At 43.0% G+C, this 16,583-nt stretch overlaps 1 protein-coding gene across 1 annotated transcript; it reads left to right on the top strand.

The window, feature by feature from the left end:
- Positions 1 to 354: 354 nt before the first annotated feature.
- Positions 355 to 15,929, top strand: LOC126284491 (endocuticle structural glycoprotein ABD-4-like). The gene is made up of 3 exons (XM_049983453.1): positions 355 to 454; positions 6,080 to 6,213; positions 14,159 to 15,929. The coding sequence occupies exons 1-3, from the start codon at positions 440 to 442 to the stop codon at positions 14,469 to 14,471; spliced, it is 462 nt and encodes a 153-aa protein (XP_049839410.1). The 5' UTR covers positions 355 to 439; the 3' UTR covers positions 14,472 to 15,929.
- The last annotated feature ends 654 nt before the right edge of the window (positions 15,930 to 16,583 follow it).

Here is a 16,583-nt window from a genome sequence, read left to right on the forward strand (position 1 = left end):
TGTGTCATGATCACTGGTAAATATGGAAACTGACAGCAGCTAACAGCGGGACCAGACGAGTTTCGAAAAGAAGTGATATTCCACTTTTCTTTGGCTTTATTTCTGGATCACCGGTGCTTAGCAGGGCAGGCGATGAAAGGCTGATAAGAGCAGTGTGTTCTGTAATAAGAGAGACGAGCAGTGGACTAATTGTGAGGTGTCAGGAAGCGGGGCTGTTGGCTGCGGCCCGCCCCCGGTGGCGGCCGCGGGATGACCTTTGGGTGCCTCGTCTTCTCTCCGCTCCTCACACACACGCTGCACGCACTCACCTGAGACGCGACGGGTGGGGTGGCCGCGCCGCCGGTATAAATAGCGGCCTGCGACGGAGCACGCCATCCTCTGCGCAGACCCGGGCAGCAGACCACCACCAACGCCTTCTCCTCCACCAGCGACAGCCAGCATGCTGTTCTCTCAGGTAAGCACTGGTCACTTGCTCGGCCACTTGCCTCGGTGCATGTTTCAAAAGTTGTCTAGGGTGATTCAAGTATAATCTCTGTCGCGACGGGACCAAGTGTCCTATTCATTGACACTAGTTTCAATAACTGTTCCAAAAATTTCTTTTAACATCTTGTGGTAGTACACAACTTTCTGGAGTTGGAGGCAGTTTATCATCGTTCGTTCAGTCGAGAATTAATGGTTACCGCCCTAGACCAAGTTATAAGGGAAGCATCAACCAAATGAAACTATATACGTAGATGATATAGCTTCCTAATTGGTCATTTTAGATTATGTTAGTGCGTTAAATTTACACTGGACACCTAGTTTGCCATCTGAAATTCATATTACTCTTCAGTCCCGCGTGGTGCATTCCCCAGAAAAAATTATTTAAGAAGCTGAGAATTACGGAAATCGCAGAGCGCGTGCTCTCTTATCTGAATGTGCATTTTAGTTCAGTCTTTATCTAGCCAAAAGCCTTGCAGATGACAACAGAACGGCACTGCATAGAGCTTACAATAAAATGTTGATGCTTACGGTCTTAAGGTATTTGAAATACTCTTAAATTTAAATAAAATGTATGTAATGGTAATTATATATATATATATATATATATATATATATATATATATATATATATATATGGCTGCTGTAACTTTGTGGTGGGGTCGGTTGGGGGGGGGGGCGGAGGGGGGACGATATATTTTTAAAGACGGTAACAATGATAATCTTTATTAAATTTTTGGTAGTGGAAAAAATTATGCTACACATTTTGTCTACTTCTTTAAGTTTTCTTTATCCTTACAAATATACTCCCAGAAACGCAAAAGAAAATGGAAGAATTTGAGATTGGTGCGATACAACTATGTTGAAAATTTGGGGATTGGTAAGATAATAATTGAAGAGCTTCTCCGCATAACTAGCGAGGAAGGGCAAATACGGAGAACACTGAAGGGGCAGAACCATAGGACATGTGTTTCGCCATCACGTAATTATTTACGTGGCTCTAAAGGGACCTGTATGGGGTTAAAACTGCAGGTGAAGACTGGGATTGCAATATATCCATCAAGTAACTGAGGACGTAGGCTAGAAGTGCTGCTCAAAGATCACTGATCTGAGACTGGAGACAAGTTCGTGGCACACAACATGGAGCCAGACAGACTACTGCTCATCCTCCCCCTTCCCTCTCCACCAACCACAAAAGAGATACTTTTCGCAGTAAGAAGGAACGGAGTTCTATCTTATCTACAAGATGGATTTCGTTTTTCTGTTTCTATTCAAGGAGCCATTTTGTTTTAATTTCATTTGTGGGAACAGATAATGATCACTGGAGCCACTGATGGAAGGAGCGTATTATTCTAGAGAGAAACCACTTTAACTATAGGTAATTCTGTCTTTTTGCCTGTGTCAACAGTGTGTTTACAGTAAAACAGGCTTCAAGATGCTTTCTGATCTTGTTTTAAATATTAGTTACGAGAAAGGAGACGATGATCGTTCTTGTAGTAATGGAAGTAGAAGCATCAGTTATATTGCGTGAAAGCAAGCCACATCTAGTGTTGTGAGGCGACAGTCACTTGGAGGAAAGAATAGTGAGTCTGTAGCAGGATTAAATGTTACTAGGAGCTCTGGAGTAGGTGGTACGATTCTGAGTTCTGAAACAGTTTTGTCTGCCAAGTTTGGGATCCCAGTACAATTGTTCTATGTCTATTCCTAAAGTCTCGAATCTTACTGCATTTAAGATTTGATGTTGTACATTGTATTTGCTAAGTAATAAAGGTATTTCAGCAACACTGGGAGACGTACAGCACTTTGACTATCAAAGTCTTAAGTACGTTGCAACAATAACTGTCGGAATCCACCAAAGCGTATATTATGTATATACGCTCCAATATATGTTTCACTACTGCGGCATAAATAATTAAGATAACTGAAACTCCATGATATGAAAAACTGCACAAAGAACCAGCTATGTTCTTGAACCTATATAGCCATACTAGTGTTAGTAATTGCAACCGTCAGCACGAATGTATTGTTCAGATGCATGCAGCTAACTTCTGTCGAAGACCACCAACAATTTTAAAATTAGACTTCGATATTCCGAGACATTTGTAACGAAACACAAGCCCCAAAGGCTTTTTTGATAGTAAGAGGGGAAGATAGAGAAGTAACGAGGTCCTCTGTGGTTAACAATCGAGTGGAAGCATCTTATTGAAGCAACGTTTCACCGCGATTTCTACTAATATTCGGGTCATGTTCTCTTCCGCTGAAAACCTTAGAAAATTTCGCTACTGCGATTTTCCGAGAATTTATTCCTGTAGAGACAGGAAAAATTTGAGAGCAAATGTTATTCTGGTCGTATTTAACGCATTACAGCGAGGCCACCGATGACCGAATGTATGTGGAACACTTCATCCCTGTAAAGTGTAGAAAATGAAAAGAGAAAAAAAAACGAGATTGCCTACGAGTCTTAAGCCTGACAGTAGTTAGTGTAAAACTCGTTAGGTGGATGGAAGTCCTCATTATATGGTGCAAACTAGTAGATACACAGATACGTGGTAATAATATGAGATCTTAGGTGTTGGACAGTAACGGTCAGTGGCCCTTTGAAAAGGTGTGGCGTAATACGAGCGAGAGCAGACCGCCCTTGACAGAGCATTCTCCGGCAAGGTTGAGAGGCTTTCGCTTGGAGATCACGTCGGAAGATCCACCGCCGACGCACGACATTGGGACGGGTCGCGAATTTCTTATGTCTTTTACCGAGATGGGAGCCCCATCTGACCTTGGTGCACTGTATCCCTATCATCAGTCTTCGGACTCCTCAACTTTGTCCATTTACTTTATTGTATCCACACATTTGTTTCCTCTCCATTTCTATGGAAACACCATTAACTCTATCTGATCAGTTCACTTAGTTGCCATCATCTATCTGTTCCGCCTTACCTCAAACGCTTTGATTGTTTCTTTGATGATTATCACCAGTGGTCGTGGTTCACTTCCGTACAATAGTGTGCAACAGACGTGCAGTCTCCCAAATTCCTTTCCGCCCTTAAGTACCTTCCTGGAGAAATTTTCTCTCTGTCTTTTATATCCTGCTTCTTATGGCCTCTATGCTTCGTCCGGCATACATTAACTTGCTTCTTAATATTTTCACCTTATTTACTTTGCTGCTTAACTTTCAGACTACATTATGATTTCAGCAATCTGATCATTCCTTTTAATGAGTTCAATAATCCTTCCTCATTTTCTTTAAGGAAACATAGTCCTGGGCGTACGTGAAATGAATTGGAAGTGAGGAGTAGAAAACTTTGCAATCAAGAAATCACTGAAGGATATTTCGTGGAACACTTTTTCCTGTACCAACGATTGTGGGTTCTCAAGTAAAACAAAGAAAGCGCAGTCAGTTTCGCAGACTTTGTCCATGTAATCAAGACATTTCCACAAAATTTCCGTCCGTTCTTCGATATCATCATGTGCAAAACGTGTGCAGCTTATATCAGCAAATATGTTGTACCCAGATAAATATTATTGGTACGATTGGTGATGGAGTTGTGCTACACGTGGCCTGTTGTGGAAACCTACTGGGATTTACAAGGGCAGTTACTTCACAAATACAAATAAGCTACAAGACTGCAGAGGTTTCACTTTCGTCATTCATTATAAGCTGTTCTTCATATCCTAGGTTCCAACCAAGAAGGAAACTTCCAAATAAGGCTTTCGGCCATTAGACAGAAATCACCCCATACTGAGAAATTGAGCTCAGAGTGTTGATATGACATATGACTTAGTGAATCAGAATGTTTGGATTATTTCACTTACAACAATTCCGTCCTTATGTCAGTTACGAATTTGTGGTAGTTTACTTGGATGGAAGTGTGATGTCAGCTACATCGCTGTCTGGCGATGCGTGCTGCGATTCTACACAGGTGGAGAGACGCTTGATTTTTCATCTCTCTCGTGAAGCTGTAGAAATGAAATTGACCATACTTTTATTAAAAAATAAAATTCCGGTATTTGCCTGAAGTGATATATAGAAATAAAAGGAAAGCTACATTTGGATGCATAGCGGTAGATTTAAATCTCGCTTCTTCACCTTTAGAACTCGATAGACACAGGAAACAGATTCATTGGCTACCGTACTAGTCGAATCACAAATCACCTTTAAGTACGAGTTGGAAAATTCATGACCTACATTATTTCCGTTTTATTTCGCAAAGCAGGGCAAAATCACCGTTGTCTCACGTTAATTCTATGACGGGTTTAGTCGTCTTTAGGTGAAAATTTGAAGAATAAACTACCGTATATCGTACGTATCAGAGAAAAATATCCATAGGACTGCCAATCGAAAGTAGTTCCGAGAAAAAGGGACTGTACACGTACGGGGGCAATAGACTGTAGTTTCAATACTCGACTAAAAGTTTCGAATCATCACACCTTCTTGATAGTAAAATAGCTAGGCACATCATCAGGAGATCTAATTCATTCCTCATACTTAACATGTATCGTGACAATTACTACTTCGAAATGTTAACGCGAAGCGTCTGTTTGTTCGAGTAGCCTCAGCAACATGGGCTTTAACATGCAGTGAATGAACCCAGTACGTTGTCCTCGATGGTGAGTGTTCATCGGAGGTGAGGGTATCATCTGTAGTGCCCTAGGGAAGTGTGGTGGGTCCGCTGTTGTTTTCTATCTACATAAATGATATTTTGAATGGGGTGGATAGCAATGTGCGGCTGTTTGCTGATGATCCTGTGGTGTACCCGAAGGTGTCGTCGTTGAGTGACTGTAGGAGGATACAAATGACTTGGACAGGATTTGTGACTGGTGTAAAGAATGGCAGCTAACTCTAAATATAGATAAATGTAAATTAATGTAGATGAATAGGAAAAAGAATCCTGTAATGTTTGAATACTCCATTAGTAGTGTAGCGCTTGACACAGTCACGTCGATTAAATATTTAGGCGTAACACTGCAGAGCGATATGAAGTGGCACAAGCATGGAATGGCAGTTGTGGGGGAGGCGGATAGTCGCCTTCGGTTCATTGGTACAATTTTGAGAAGGTATGATTCATCAGTAAAGGAGACTGCTTATAAAACACTAATACGGCCTATTCTTGAGTACTGCTCGAGCGTTTGGGATCCCTATCAGGTCGGATTGAGGGAGGACATAGAAGCAATTTAGAGGCAGGCTGGTAGATTTGTTACGGGTAGGTTTCATCATCACGCAATTGTTACGGAAATGCTTCAGGAACTCGGGTGGGAGTCTCTGGAGGAAAGGAGGCGTTCTTTTCGTGAATCGCTACTGAGGAAATTTAGAGAACCAGCATTTGAGGCTGACTGCAGTACAATTTTATTGCCGCCGACTTATGTTTCGCGGAAAGACCACAAAGATAAGAGAGATTAGGGCTCGCACAGAGGCATATAGGCAGTCATTTTTCCCTCGTTCTGTTGAGGAGTGGAACAGGGAGAGAAGATGCTAGTTGTGGTACGAGGTACCCTCCGCCAAGCACCGTATTGCGGAGTATGTATGTAGATGAAATCGAAGTTTCAAGTAGAATGCCAGGAAGAATGGCAGGTTTCAGGATCCCTGTCTGTCCTTTTGTTCCAGATCGTCGCCCTGTCTCTGGTGTGCCTGACGGCCGCGGCACCTCAGTTCCGCCAGGCACCAGGCGCACCAAACGAGCCCATCCCCATACTGAGCCAGGAGCAGGAGGTCAACTTCGATGGCTCCTACAAATACAGGTGAGTCACAATGCAAGGGAGAACCAACTGCCACACACGGTAACCATATATCAATGGTATCTGGAAATCCACTGGATGGCGCTAAACAGAACCTGATTGGTCATAATGGACCTTAATATATTGACACTGCATGAAGTGGGTGAACGGAAAAATGGCTGATCCGAAAATATTTGCAGGGTTACGGGAGAAACTTGTAAGCATTAAATTTTACACTTGCCAAGTGTGCTTCTGTTCTTCGATTTGCACTAGCATGGCCGGCCGCTGTGCCTGTGCGGTTCTAGGTGGTTCAGATCGGAACCGCGCTGCTGCTACGGTCGCAGGTTCGAATCCTGCCTCGGGCATGGATGTGTGTGACGTCATTAGGTTAGTTAGGTTTAAGTAGTTCTGTCTAGGGGACTGATGCACACAGTTGTTAAGTCCCATAGCACTTGGAGCCATTGGAACTATTTGACACTAGCATGCCTTCTAGTAATATTTTACTATCGACTCCTGTTGACGGTTTAGTTAAGCAGATTTTAGTTGGGATGAATCTTTCACATCTGTCAATAATTTTGAAACACCGAGTCTAAAAAGCTAGGAATATAGTCCTTGGTTTTAAAATAAAAATAATTTAAACACGAATCATAAGCAAGAAAAGGCATTTCTAATATTTTAATTCCGGAGAACCCGACTCCTTAGCCGAGGCCGCTAAATGCATGGCTATATGGTGATGCTTGACTGGAAAATAATGCGGTTCGAATGCTGTTAACGCGAAAATTTTCACTGCCGGTATTTGGCTGGCTAGGGGAAGAGAGGTGGTGGAGTAAGTTTCCTGATCGCCAGTCTTAACATCAATATTGCTGATTCCATACCTCTCTGCAGTCTCTCAAGCAGTGAGGACAAGTGACACTTGATAGTAAACCGTGTACACTAAGTTTTATTGAGCCTTAACTGCAACAGAAGTATTTTCCCTCAATGGCAACCTGAGGTACACATTTGTCAATGTTTGATTCTTTCACCGTGCGCAAATGGTGCCAACTGTTGGGGCATCGCTATGAAAATATCTAGAAGTAAATGTAGTGCTGCACAGTAGCTCGTGACCACCATCCGCAGATGGTGGTCTCGCGGTCGCTGTCTCGCTTCCCAAGCACGGGGTCCCGGGTTCGATTCCCGGTGGGATCAGGGAGATTCACTTGCATCGAGATCACTGGGTGTCCGTGTTGTCCTCATCATTTCATCATCATTCATGAAAGTAGCGAGATTGGACTGAGCAAAGGTTGTCAATTTGTACGGGCGCTGACAACCGCGCAGTTGAGCGTCCCACAATCCAAACATCATCATCATCGTGAACACCAGAATACGCTGCTCTGGTCGTTTATCTATGTCTCACTATATAATGGAATATTGTTATCTTGCATGGCAATTACTGAGTGATCATTTTATTTATTACAGTGAAGTATTTCATAATTAGTTATTTTAGTCCATAAAATGAAGCGAAGTGTGCTAAGTAAACTTCAAGCACGAGTACGCATTTTTGTGCAAATCTTGCATCTAAAGCAATTAAACATCACCTAAGAAAGGAAACTTTTCTGTCGTATAGAAAAAATACCAGTCTCAAAGGCTAAACAAGACGGCTCCCTTGATGCTTATGGAGAGGAGCAGGTTATGTATCGGCATCTGGTTCCTCTCCCTTCCCTTCATTCATTATAGCAATATCTATTCCCGTGTTAGTATCATGCAGGCAGCCTTCGCAGACTTCTGCTCGAAACAGGCACATATTTGCCACTTTGTAACGGGCCTCAGGAAGGCAACAGAAAACCACCTCCACTAGGACCTTGCTTAGATCGGCGATGCATCTCCTCTCCTAGCTTTTCCGCAGTACGGATCTACTTTTACTATAATTCTCCATACTGTGAAGGTTAGTCTATATAGCCAGCAAAACTAGTAAGAGATCAGAATTTACTGTGTTTTCCCATTTACATAACCGCCTAATACGTATGTAAATAGGTATGCTCATGTTAGCTTCGTACACTCTTTGGCGGTACAACCGCGGTGAAAACAGACCATGCATCTTCCCATCAACTTGGGACAGCCCGTTACGTAATCTAGGCCCACAGCACCAAGGCTAGCAGGACCTCTGCGTAATCACTTCCCAGAGGACGATTAGACACGTGAGACACATTAAATCATGCGAGGGAAAGCAGAGGAGAAGGTAGAGATAAGTCTCGTAAGAGTAACGACGCAGCTCTGTTGTTGAGGTACAAGGCAGGCGTGCCAGTACCGAAGCTACGGCAGACACTGAGTGAACTACTGTGACCTAAAGTTCAGCAGTTAATCAGTAAAGGCTAAGGACGTTCTGAGTTTTGTTACGTCATTACACTAAGGGTTACGCAGTGTGTCACTGCTCGTACCTAGTAGCAAGTGACCGGTTATGAAAGAAACACATCAGGTAAATGAAGCACTGTCTTTGTTGAACTGAAACATTTTTTATTATTCAGCCGTGTGAATATGTTCTTGTTACTAAGCATCGTTAGTTTCCTGTCTGCTGTGATGCGTTCTGTCAAGGTTTGCTGAGCTGTTGACGAATACCTTCATCTCATTGAGGCCCTTGCACACTACGACCGCAATTATTTGCAGTACACATTCCAGTTTCCGGGTTTCTATATGAGATTGGCCCTCTGCACATATCTCTAGTACCAGTGACGTTATTCTTTGATGCCTTACCTCATACAATGCCATTCTTTACCATTAGTGTTCCTCACGTAATCGCTTTCTCACCGATGCTATGATAAATGTATCTCAAAATCTTAAGCATTTGAACGTAATCAAACTGCAGTGCTGGCTCAACCGCATGAAGATGATGTGAAAGAATCGGCCATTGTATTAACCAAATAGTCTGCATCTATCGTAGAAATTTGCTGGCAATGTACGGTAAATGTGTCTTGTAGCACATCCGATTCCATTACCCGATTTAGAAGATTATAAGTGCGCTTAAATCGACCTATGGAAAGCTGTCTCTTTGTACGACGTGGTTGTATTTTTTTCACTTGAGACAACTGCATACTTCAGCCCATTGTGCTAAGACATCAGGTGGCGAAATAAATATTCTGTGTAATAGGCATTCTGTTGCATTTTCTGTTTCAATAGTCCTCACTTGACATGATATCGCTAGCTCTGCATAGTGCTCAGAGTAGTAAACATAACGTTGTTCTTACAGAAGATCTGGAAGGCAAATGTATTAGCGGTACAAACCGCAGGTAACATCAGTAATGAGAATTTCGAGATTTTTAGTTTTATCCAAAGGCGTGGCTGAGTATTTAACGTACTAAAAGGGTTTCAGGTTCGCGCCCATGTACCTTCAATTATGCTTTTATGTGACTTGCGAATTATTTCAGGTGTTTGCTGCACTGGATCTTGCAATCACTGTGCGATATTGATCCAAGTGAGCTACAGTTGAATCAATAATTATTCTATTTTAGGCGAGTGTTTAAATTCTGGCCGTTGTAAATGAATATTAGACTGTTTATGACGCACATGGTAAAATAATCAGTTAACTGGAGTAAGTGCATCTTTTGGAAGTATCACGTATTAGGCGAAAGAAGCTTTATGTGTAAGCCCCTTGACATCGCGTTCATTAGAAGCAGGATCTGCCAAGGTTGGTTGGTTGGTTGGTTGTTTACTTTGGAGGAAAGGAGCAAACAGCGAGGGCATCGGTTCCATCGGAGTAGGAATGATAGGCAGGGTAACCGATTGTGCTCTTTCAAAGGAACCATCCTGGCGTTTACATGAAGCGATTTAGGGAAACCACGGAAAACCTAAATCAGCATTGCCCAATGCGGGTTTGAGCCATCGTCCTCCCGATTGCGAGTCCAGTGTGTTAACCACTGCGCCACCGGGTTCTCTATCACGGATCAAAGAAAGGCTGACTGCAGCGCCTTAAAGCTATTGATGTCCCGTGCGGTTCGCCGAAGCCATTAAATTCACGAGGCACGACCACCAACGACGTGAGCTACGGCCACTTTGCGGTCGCGATGCTCCGGCGAGCTGTTGGCGACGCGGCGCCTGTGGTAATGCAACGACGTGGGCGCACATTAGCGGCGCGTTAGGACGAAATGTCAGACTGGAGACCGCGGGTGACCGACTGCTTTCCCTCGCCTGACCTCTGCCTCCGACAGCCACTGAGCAGCCAACAGCTGACCCACTGACGGCGCCGGGGGACGTAACGCACGTAAGGCTTGACTCACCGTGGACGGGTGCGTCCTGTATTACCGTACAAGTCCTCCTTTCTGAGGACATTGCGTAACGTACCTATGCCGTCTTTTACGCAGCCTCAAACGTACAACACGTTACTACTGGACGGCAAATTCGACACAGAAAGGAAAACGATGGTGTACGCTCACAAGAAAAGTATTGTACACTGCCTTAACAGAGCACAATCGTTGCTGTCGATGTATACATGGTGTAGAACTGGGGTCAGACCACCGTGTGATCCAGTGGAGAAGTAGTGTCTTTATCTCAGCGCAGAAGGGACAGAAGTGCGTACGAGACAGAATTCCTGAACGGGACTGTCGTGTTTTCGTGTTTGGACGTGACCACACCGTGAATGAGGTTTACCAGTTTTTGGTGCGTTAAAGCGGGCAGTCCAACGTATCTACAAGTAATGGTTTTCCATTCGCAGCCTCGTAATACGGCGAACCGTGTGAATTCTGCATTGTAAAAAACCATTACTCTTAGCCGCATTTAATGTTACACACATTCAGTGACTCGCGCGGGGTAGCCGTGCGATCTAGGGCGCCTAGTCACGGTTCGCGCCGCTCCCCCCGTCGGAGTTTCGAGTCCTCTCTTGGGCATGTGTTCTTGGCGTAGGTAGATTAAGTAGTGTGCAAGCCCAAGGACCGATGACCTCAGCACTTTGGTCTTATAGGGACTTACCACAAATTTCCAAATCTCCACATTCAGTTGGCCAAACAGCACAGAATGGGACATTAGTTGACGAGAGGTATGTAGTGTAATCGGACGAGCCACTAATCTGCCTATTTTCCAACTATGCGAAGCGAAGTGTTTACCGACAGCCCAGCGAGGTTACCTTCAGTGTTTAGAGGGTATAATACAAATCGGAGGTGATTCTGTGATGTTTTAGGGGTTTATCGTACCCTGAGTTAGACCCAATTGAGCTAAAGTCAGCATGAACGAGGATCTATGTTCCTTCTCGATAACAGGTGTTGCTTTTTCTTCTACAGATTCGTGACGCGTGTGATAGGGTCACATCCAGGAGGGCCCCAGCCATGTTTGCAGTGCCGAGCTCATACGTTTCTGGTTTGACCAACATTTAGATATGATGTCGCACCTCGACTTGTCCACCACATCATCCTAATATAATCCCATAGAAAACTTCCGGAAGAACTCGGGACAGTGGGTCAAACTTAATAATCAATATCCCCACAATTGGGCGGTTCTGCGGGATATAATTGCCAAAGAATAGCTTCAAATGTGTGTGGTATTCCTGAAGAGACATGTGAACTCTCTTCCTCGCCGGATTCTGGCCATTATCTACGCTAGGTTTTATACTACATTAGCGAGATGTCTCCTGGGTGGAGTGGGGGTTTCTTATAATGTTGAAATGGTCAGCTACGTGAGTGGTTTAGTGCAACTCTCCTCGCTAGCCTATGTTGCGCGAATGTTTTCAACTAAGTATTACTGCATCCTTCACGCGTTCGAGCCTGCTAAATCTATTCAAGTTTTTTTCTCCCTCTCTGCAAATTTTACCTATACATAGCTCTCCATTTTCAGATTAACTATTTTCTAATAGCTCTCAATGTAGTACATAAAAACTTTCAGTCAAAATGTGGAATAAAGCTCTTTTCCTCACAGTTTGAATCTGTACCTCTTTCCTGGTTACTCGAACTATCTGTCTACTCTTCAGCACTCTATACGTTTTACTCTTAATACGGTATAAAAGATGACAAGACGAACTGACGAATTTTTATGACCATGAACAATATTTTTGTCACGTTCGTTTAAAGCGAAGATTCGAAGAGAAGTTTTAGTAGTCGCTCGTAACGTTGGCTGAGTTTAGTTCTTCAGTTTTACACGTGATGTTCAAAAGGATGTAATAAGTTAGCCAAATTTAGCCACTTGTTAATTAAATAGGTGAATAGTTTATATAATACAGAATTGTGGAAAGAGTTTGAAGCCTGTCTAGCCCAAAAAGATAAGCAATAGGGATTAAGTGGTGTTTGGATAGTCTTGCTGTTAGTACCGATAGGTTTATTGATGAAGAGATGATAGATATGCAATTTTTTTGTACAATACAAAGAACTACCAGACTGACTCGTGTTTCAGAAGATCGGTAATACCTGGTGCTTCAGGTTCAGCTGTATTCACATAGCATTAGCAACTTTGTACACAGAGGGCATTTCCAGACCGTGTGCTTTGGCGTTCTCCCTAGGTAGGGACTTTTTTTTATTTATTTCCTCCTTTATTTCGAAAGGTGGCCGGGGTAAAATACAGGGAGCGAAACGCTATTTACAATTTGTACAGAAACCAGATGGCAGCCGGCAGTCTGGAACCGCTCGACGGCTGCAGTCGCAGGTTCGAATCCTGCCTCGGGAATGGATGTGAGTGATGTCCTTAGGTTCGTTATGTTTAAGTAGTTCTAAGTAATAGGGGAATAATGACCTCAGAAATTAAGTCCCATGGTGCTCAGAGCCATTTTTGAACCAGATGGGAGTTACAAGAGTCGAGGGGCATGAAAGGGAAGCAGCGGTTGGGAAGGGAGTTAGACAGGGTTGTAGCCTCTCCCAGATGTTATTCAAACTGTATATTGAGCAAGCAGTAATGGAATCAAAAGAAAAATTCAGAGTAGTTATTAAATCTATGGAGAAGAAATAAAAACTTTGTGGTTCGCCGATGACGTAATTCTGTCAGAGACAGCAAAGGACTAGGAAGAGCAGTTAAACGGAATGGACAGTGTCTTGAAACGAGGATGTAAGATGAACATCAACAAAAGCAAAACTAGGATAATGGAATGTAGTCGAATTAAATCGGGTGATGAAGAGGGAATTGGATTAGGAAAAGAGACACGTAAAGTAGTAAAGGAGTTTTGCTATTTGGTGAGCAAAATAACTGATGATGGTCGAAGTAGAGAGGATATAAAATGTAGACTGGCAATGGCAAGGAAAGCGTTTCTGAAGAAGAGAAAATTGTTAACATCGAGTATAGATTTAAGTGTCAGGAAGTCGTTTCTGAAAGGATTTGTGTGGAGTGTAGCCATGTATAGAAGTGAAACATTGACGATAAATACTTTGGACAAGAAGAGAATAGAAGCTTTTGAAATGTGGTGCTACAGAAAAATGCTGAAGATTAGATGGATAGATCACATAACTAATGAGGAGGTATTGAACAGAATTGGGGAGAAGAGGAGTTTGTGGCACAACTTGACTAGAAGAAGGGATGGGTTGGTAGGACATGTTCTGAGGCATCAAGGGATCACCAATTTGGTATTGGAGGGGAGCGTAGAGGGTAAAAATCCTAGAGGGAGAACAAGGGATGAATACAGTAAGCAGATTCAGAAGGATGTAGGTTGCAGTAAGTACTGGGAGATGAAGAAGCTTCCACAGAATAGAGTAGCATGGAGAGCTGCATCAAACCAGTTTCAGGACTGAAGACCACAAAAATTACTTTTCCTCCTGAATCGGTGTAAGTACATGGGTAAGCCCTCCAGAGATAAACACAATGTCGGTCCTTCTCCTTTTAACCAGGCTGCACCTGCCAGAGAAGGAGATCCGTGTACAATAATACTATTGTTTCATGTTTCTTCTCACCCTTTCTCCTCGCAGTTTCAGCCTTTATAGGGATTTCATTGTTTGCTAACAGGATGTCAGTTCATCTCCTTTTAATCAGACCGCGCCTGCCAAAGAAGCGAGACCCGTGGTACAATATTAATGTTTAATGTTTCTCCTCACAGCTTCGAGACGGGGAATGGCATCGTCCAGGAGGAGCAGGGCTTCCTGAAGAACGCCGGCAACCCTGAGGCTGAAGCGCAGGTGGCGCAGGGGTCCGCGTCGTACACGTCGCCGGAGGGCGTGCAGATCCGGCTGGTGTACACGGCCGACGAGAACGGCTTCGTACCGCAGGGCGAGCACCTGCCCACGCCGCCACCCATCCCTCCGGCGATCCAGCGCGCCCTCGAGTACCTCGCCAGCCTCCCGCCCCAGCCCGACGAGCAGGGAGGGCAGCCACAACCAGGAGTCTTCCGTGCCCCCGCGCGCCGATTCTAGGTCCAACGTCAATACAGTCCCACCTCTCCGAAAAATCGTACGAGGCCGCGGTCTCCTACAGGCGATGATCCCTGTGCGGTGATCGGGGACTCATTTAACTGAACAATCAAACCACAGCAGTCGAAGTGGCGAACCGAAACTGAATGCCAGACCTGGGACTTTAAGCTGAAATAGATGATACTGCGGTCTGGCACCCAGTTTCCTTACGGCACTAAGTGTTGTTGCCTACAGTTCACGTGTTTCTGACGAGTCGAAAGATTCCGCTTTAAACGGAGTGTCTCCAAATGCGTAAAATGTAACGAGTTCCACAATGTTCATCTGAAAATGATTCTCTTACATTCGACTGATCTAAATGCCCTAAACTATACCGAAATTTCACGTAGTGTGAGGATTATCTGAAGAAGATATTAGAGTGTAGTGTAAAGCCATGAGTAAACTGTAAGGACTTTACATCAAATCGCTGACTATAACTGTGAAAGCTGGAAGGTAGTGCTTGCTGATAACTAAATGGAGATGTGTCTTCTGGGGACCAAATCGTACAGTAAAAACTGGTAACACCGGGGTAGTACATTGATCTTATAGATTAATTTGTCAGAATAAAGATACCCGCTTCCAGTCAAAGCTAGCATCTGTCTTCGTAACATTCAGGCAAAATTACTTCAACTAAAAGCTTGTTTATAATTATAGAACAATATCTTTCAATTAGCTAGAACTCGCGTAAACTCTTCGAACGTCCCACGAGGTTTCTGAAGCCTTCTTTCAGCAGTGAGATTCAAAATAATGTGCAGCACTAAATAGGAATAGAAAGTTGTAAATTGAAGATGGATGTTAAAATCGTTCGATATATATTAATTTTAGGTGTTGTAGCTAATAAAATTTCTTTAGTTTTATTTCGCCTACGGTATGTGACTAACACGTTCGTGAAGTAGGAGATTTTTGCTAAGGGAGTAATTCTACGTGCCATATTAAAGTATTGTAATTTGATTTAAAACTCCAGTACTCGATTTTTATACGACAGGCTTTCTTGAGCCGATGGATGTTTCAACATCTCGTATTTCCAGGCAACGTGCCGATGTCCTCGGTAGAGCACAGATTCAGTTCAAGACTGATTAAATGTATGCGGATACAGTATAGATTAGTGGCTGTTTGCTGTTTAGAACATTAACGTGTCTTTACGAGTACGGTATTTATCGATACTAAAGCTTTACGTTAGAAGACGAATTATTTAAGATACAGGAAATACACGGTATTGTTGAAGTAACCTAGTTATAGGTACAGCCGCGATCACCTGTAGAATTAACATACAACTGAAATTTCGGTAACTGAAAATTTTCCTCTTATGTTCGCTCACTACAGCTTTGAGATAATTCATTTACCTTTCTTATCTATATAGTATGGTAAATAATTGTATTTTTGTTGTATTACCGACGAGATTTCTAAATAAATAATTTTATATAATTTCCTGTGTATTCCTTTTTCAAACTTACGTACCTTAATCGCTGAATTCCATTTACTGTACACAACTGACAAACACGATATTTGATTTTACGTTAAATAACCATGCAGTACATTCACAACATGAAAAATAGGTCTTCAAAAGTCCGAGTGAAATCTTTACTCGCAAACTGAGGGCGGAATGTGGGTGTCTGCAACTCTGTGCGCCTTGGAACAATTTGTTTAGCAGTATGTGCAAAATATTCCAGTCAGTAAGAAGCAAAAGGAAATTTTATAGACCACTACTCGGAGAGAGTAAAATTTGAAACCACAATGTGCAAAGTATGAGGAACCACAGCTGACACTAAAGATTTGTTCAGATATCTACGTACTCGTGTCCCACGGGAAATTTTCAGCTCAAGTCACCTGGACGCATAAGAATGACACTGAAAGAATTCATCAAACAGAATATGTATATATAAGAATATTTATTACGTCAAATATTTTTTTAAACTTCGTCATTCTTACTCTAACTTGCTCTCTCCCAACTCCTACTTCTCTAGTATCTTCCCCTCTTCCTTCTCTACCCATATTATCTAAATGCAACCGTCAAGGAGGATACCACGGTTTGCGCCTGGATTTCATACCGAAGAGAAGCCGACATCCAACTATGAAACG

The sequence above is a fragment of the Schistocerca gregaria genome, chromosome 8 (assembly GCF_023897955.1).
Source record: "Schistocerca gregaria isolate iqSchGreg1 chromosome 8, iqSchGreg1.2, whole genome shotgun sequence".
Taxonomy (NCBI): domain Eukaryota; kingdom Metazoa; phylum Arthropoda; class Insecta; order Orthoptera; family Acrididae; genus Schistocerca; species Schistocerca gregaria.

What these genes read in the sequence shown, in the direction of transcription:
- LOC126284491 (XM_049983453.1), top strand. An exon ending in GATGGCTCCTACAAATACAG is followed by an intron (nt 6,214 to 14,158) that starts GTGAGTCACAAT and finishes TTCTCCTCACAG; the next exon opens with CTTCGAGACGGGGAATGGCA.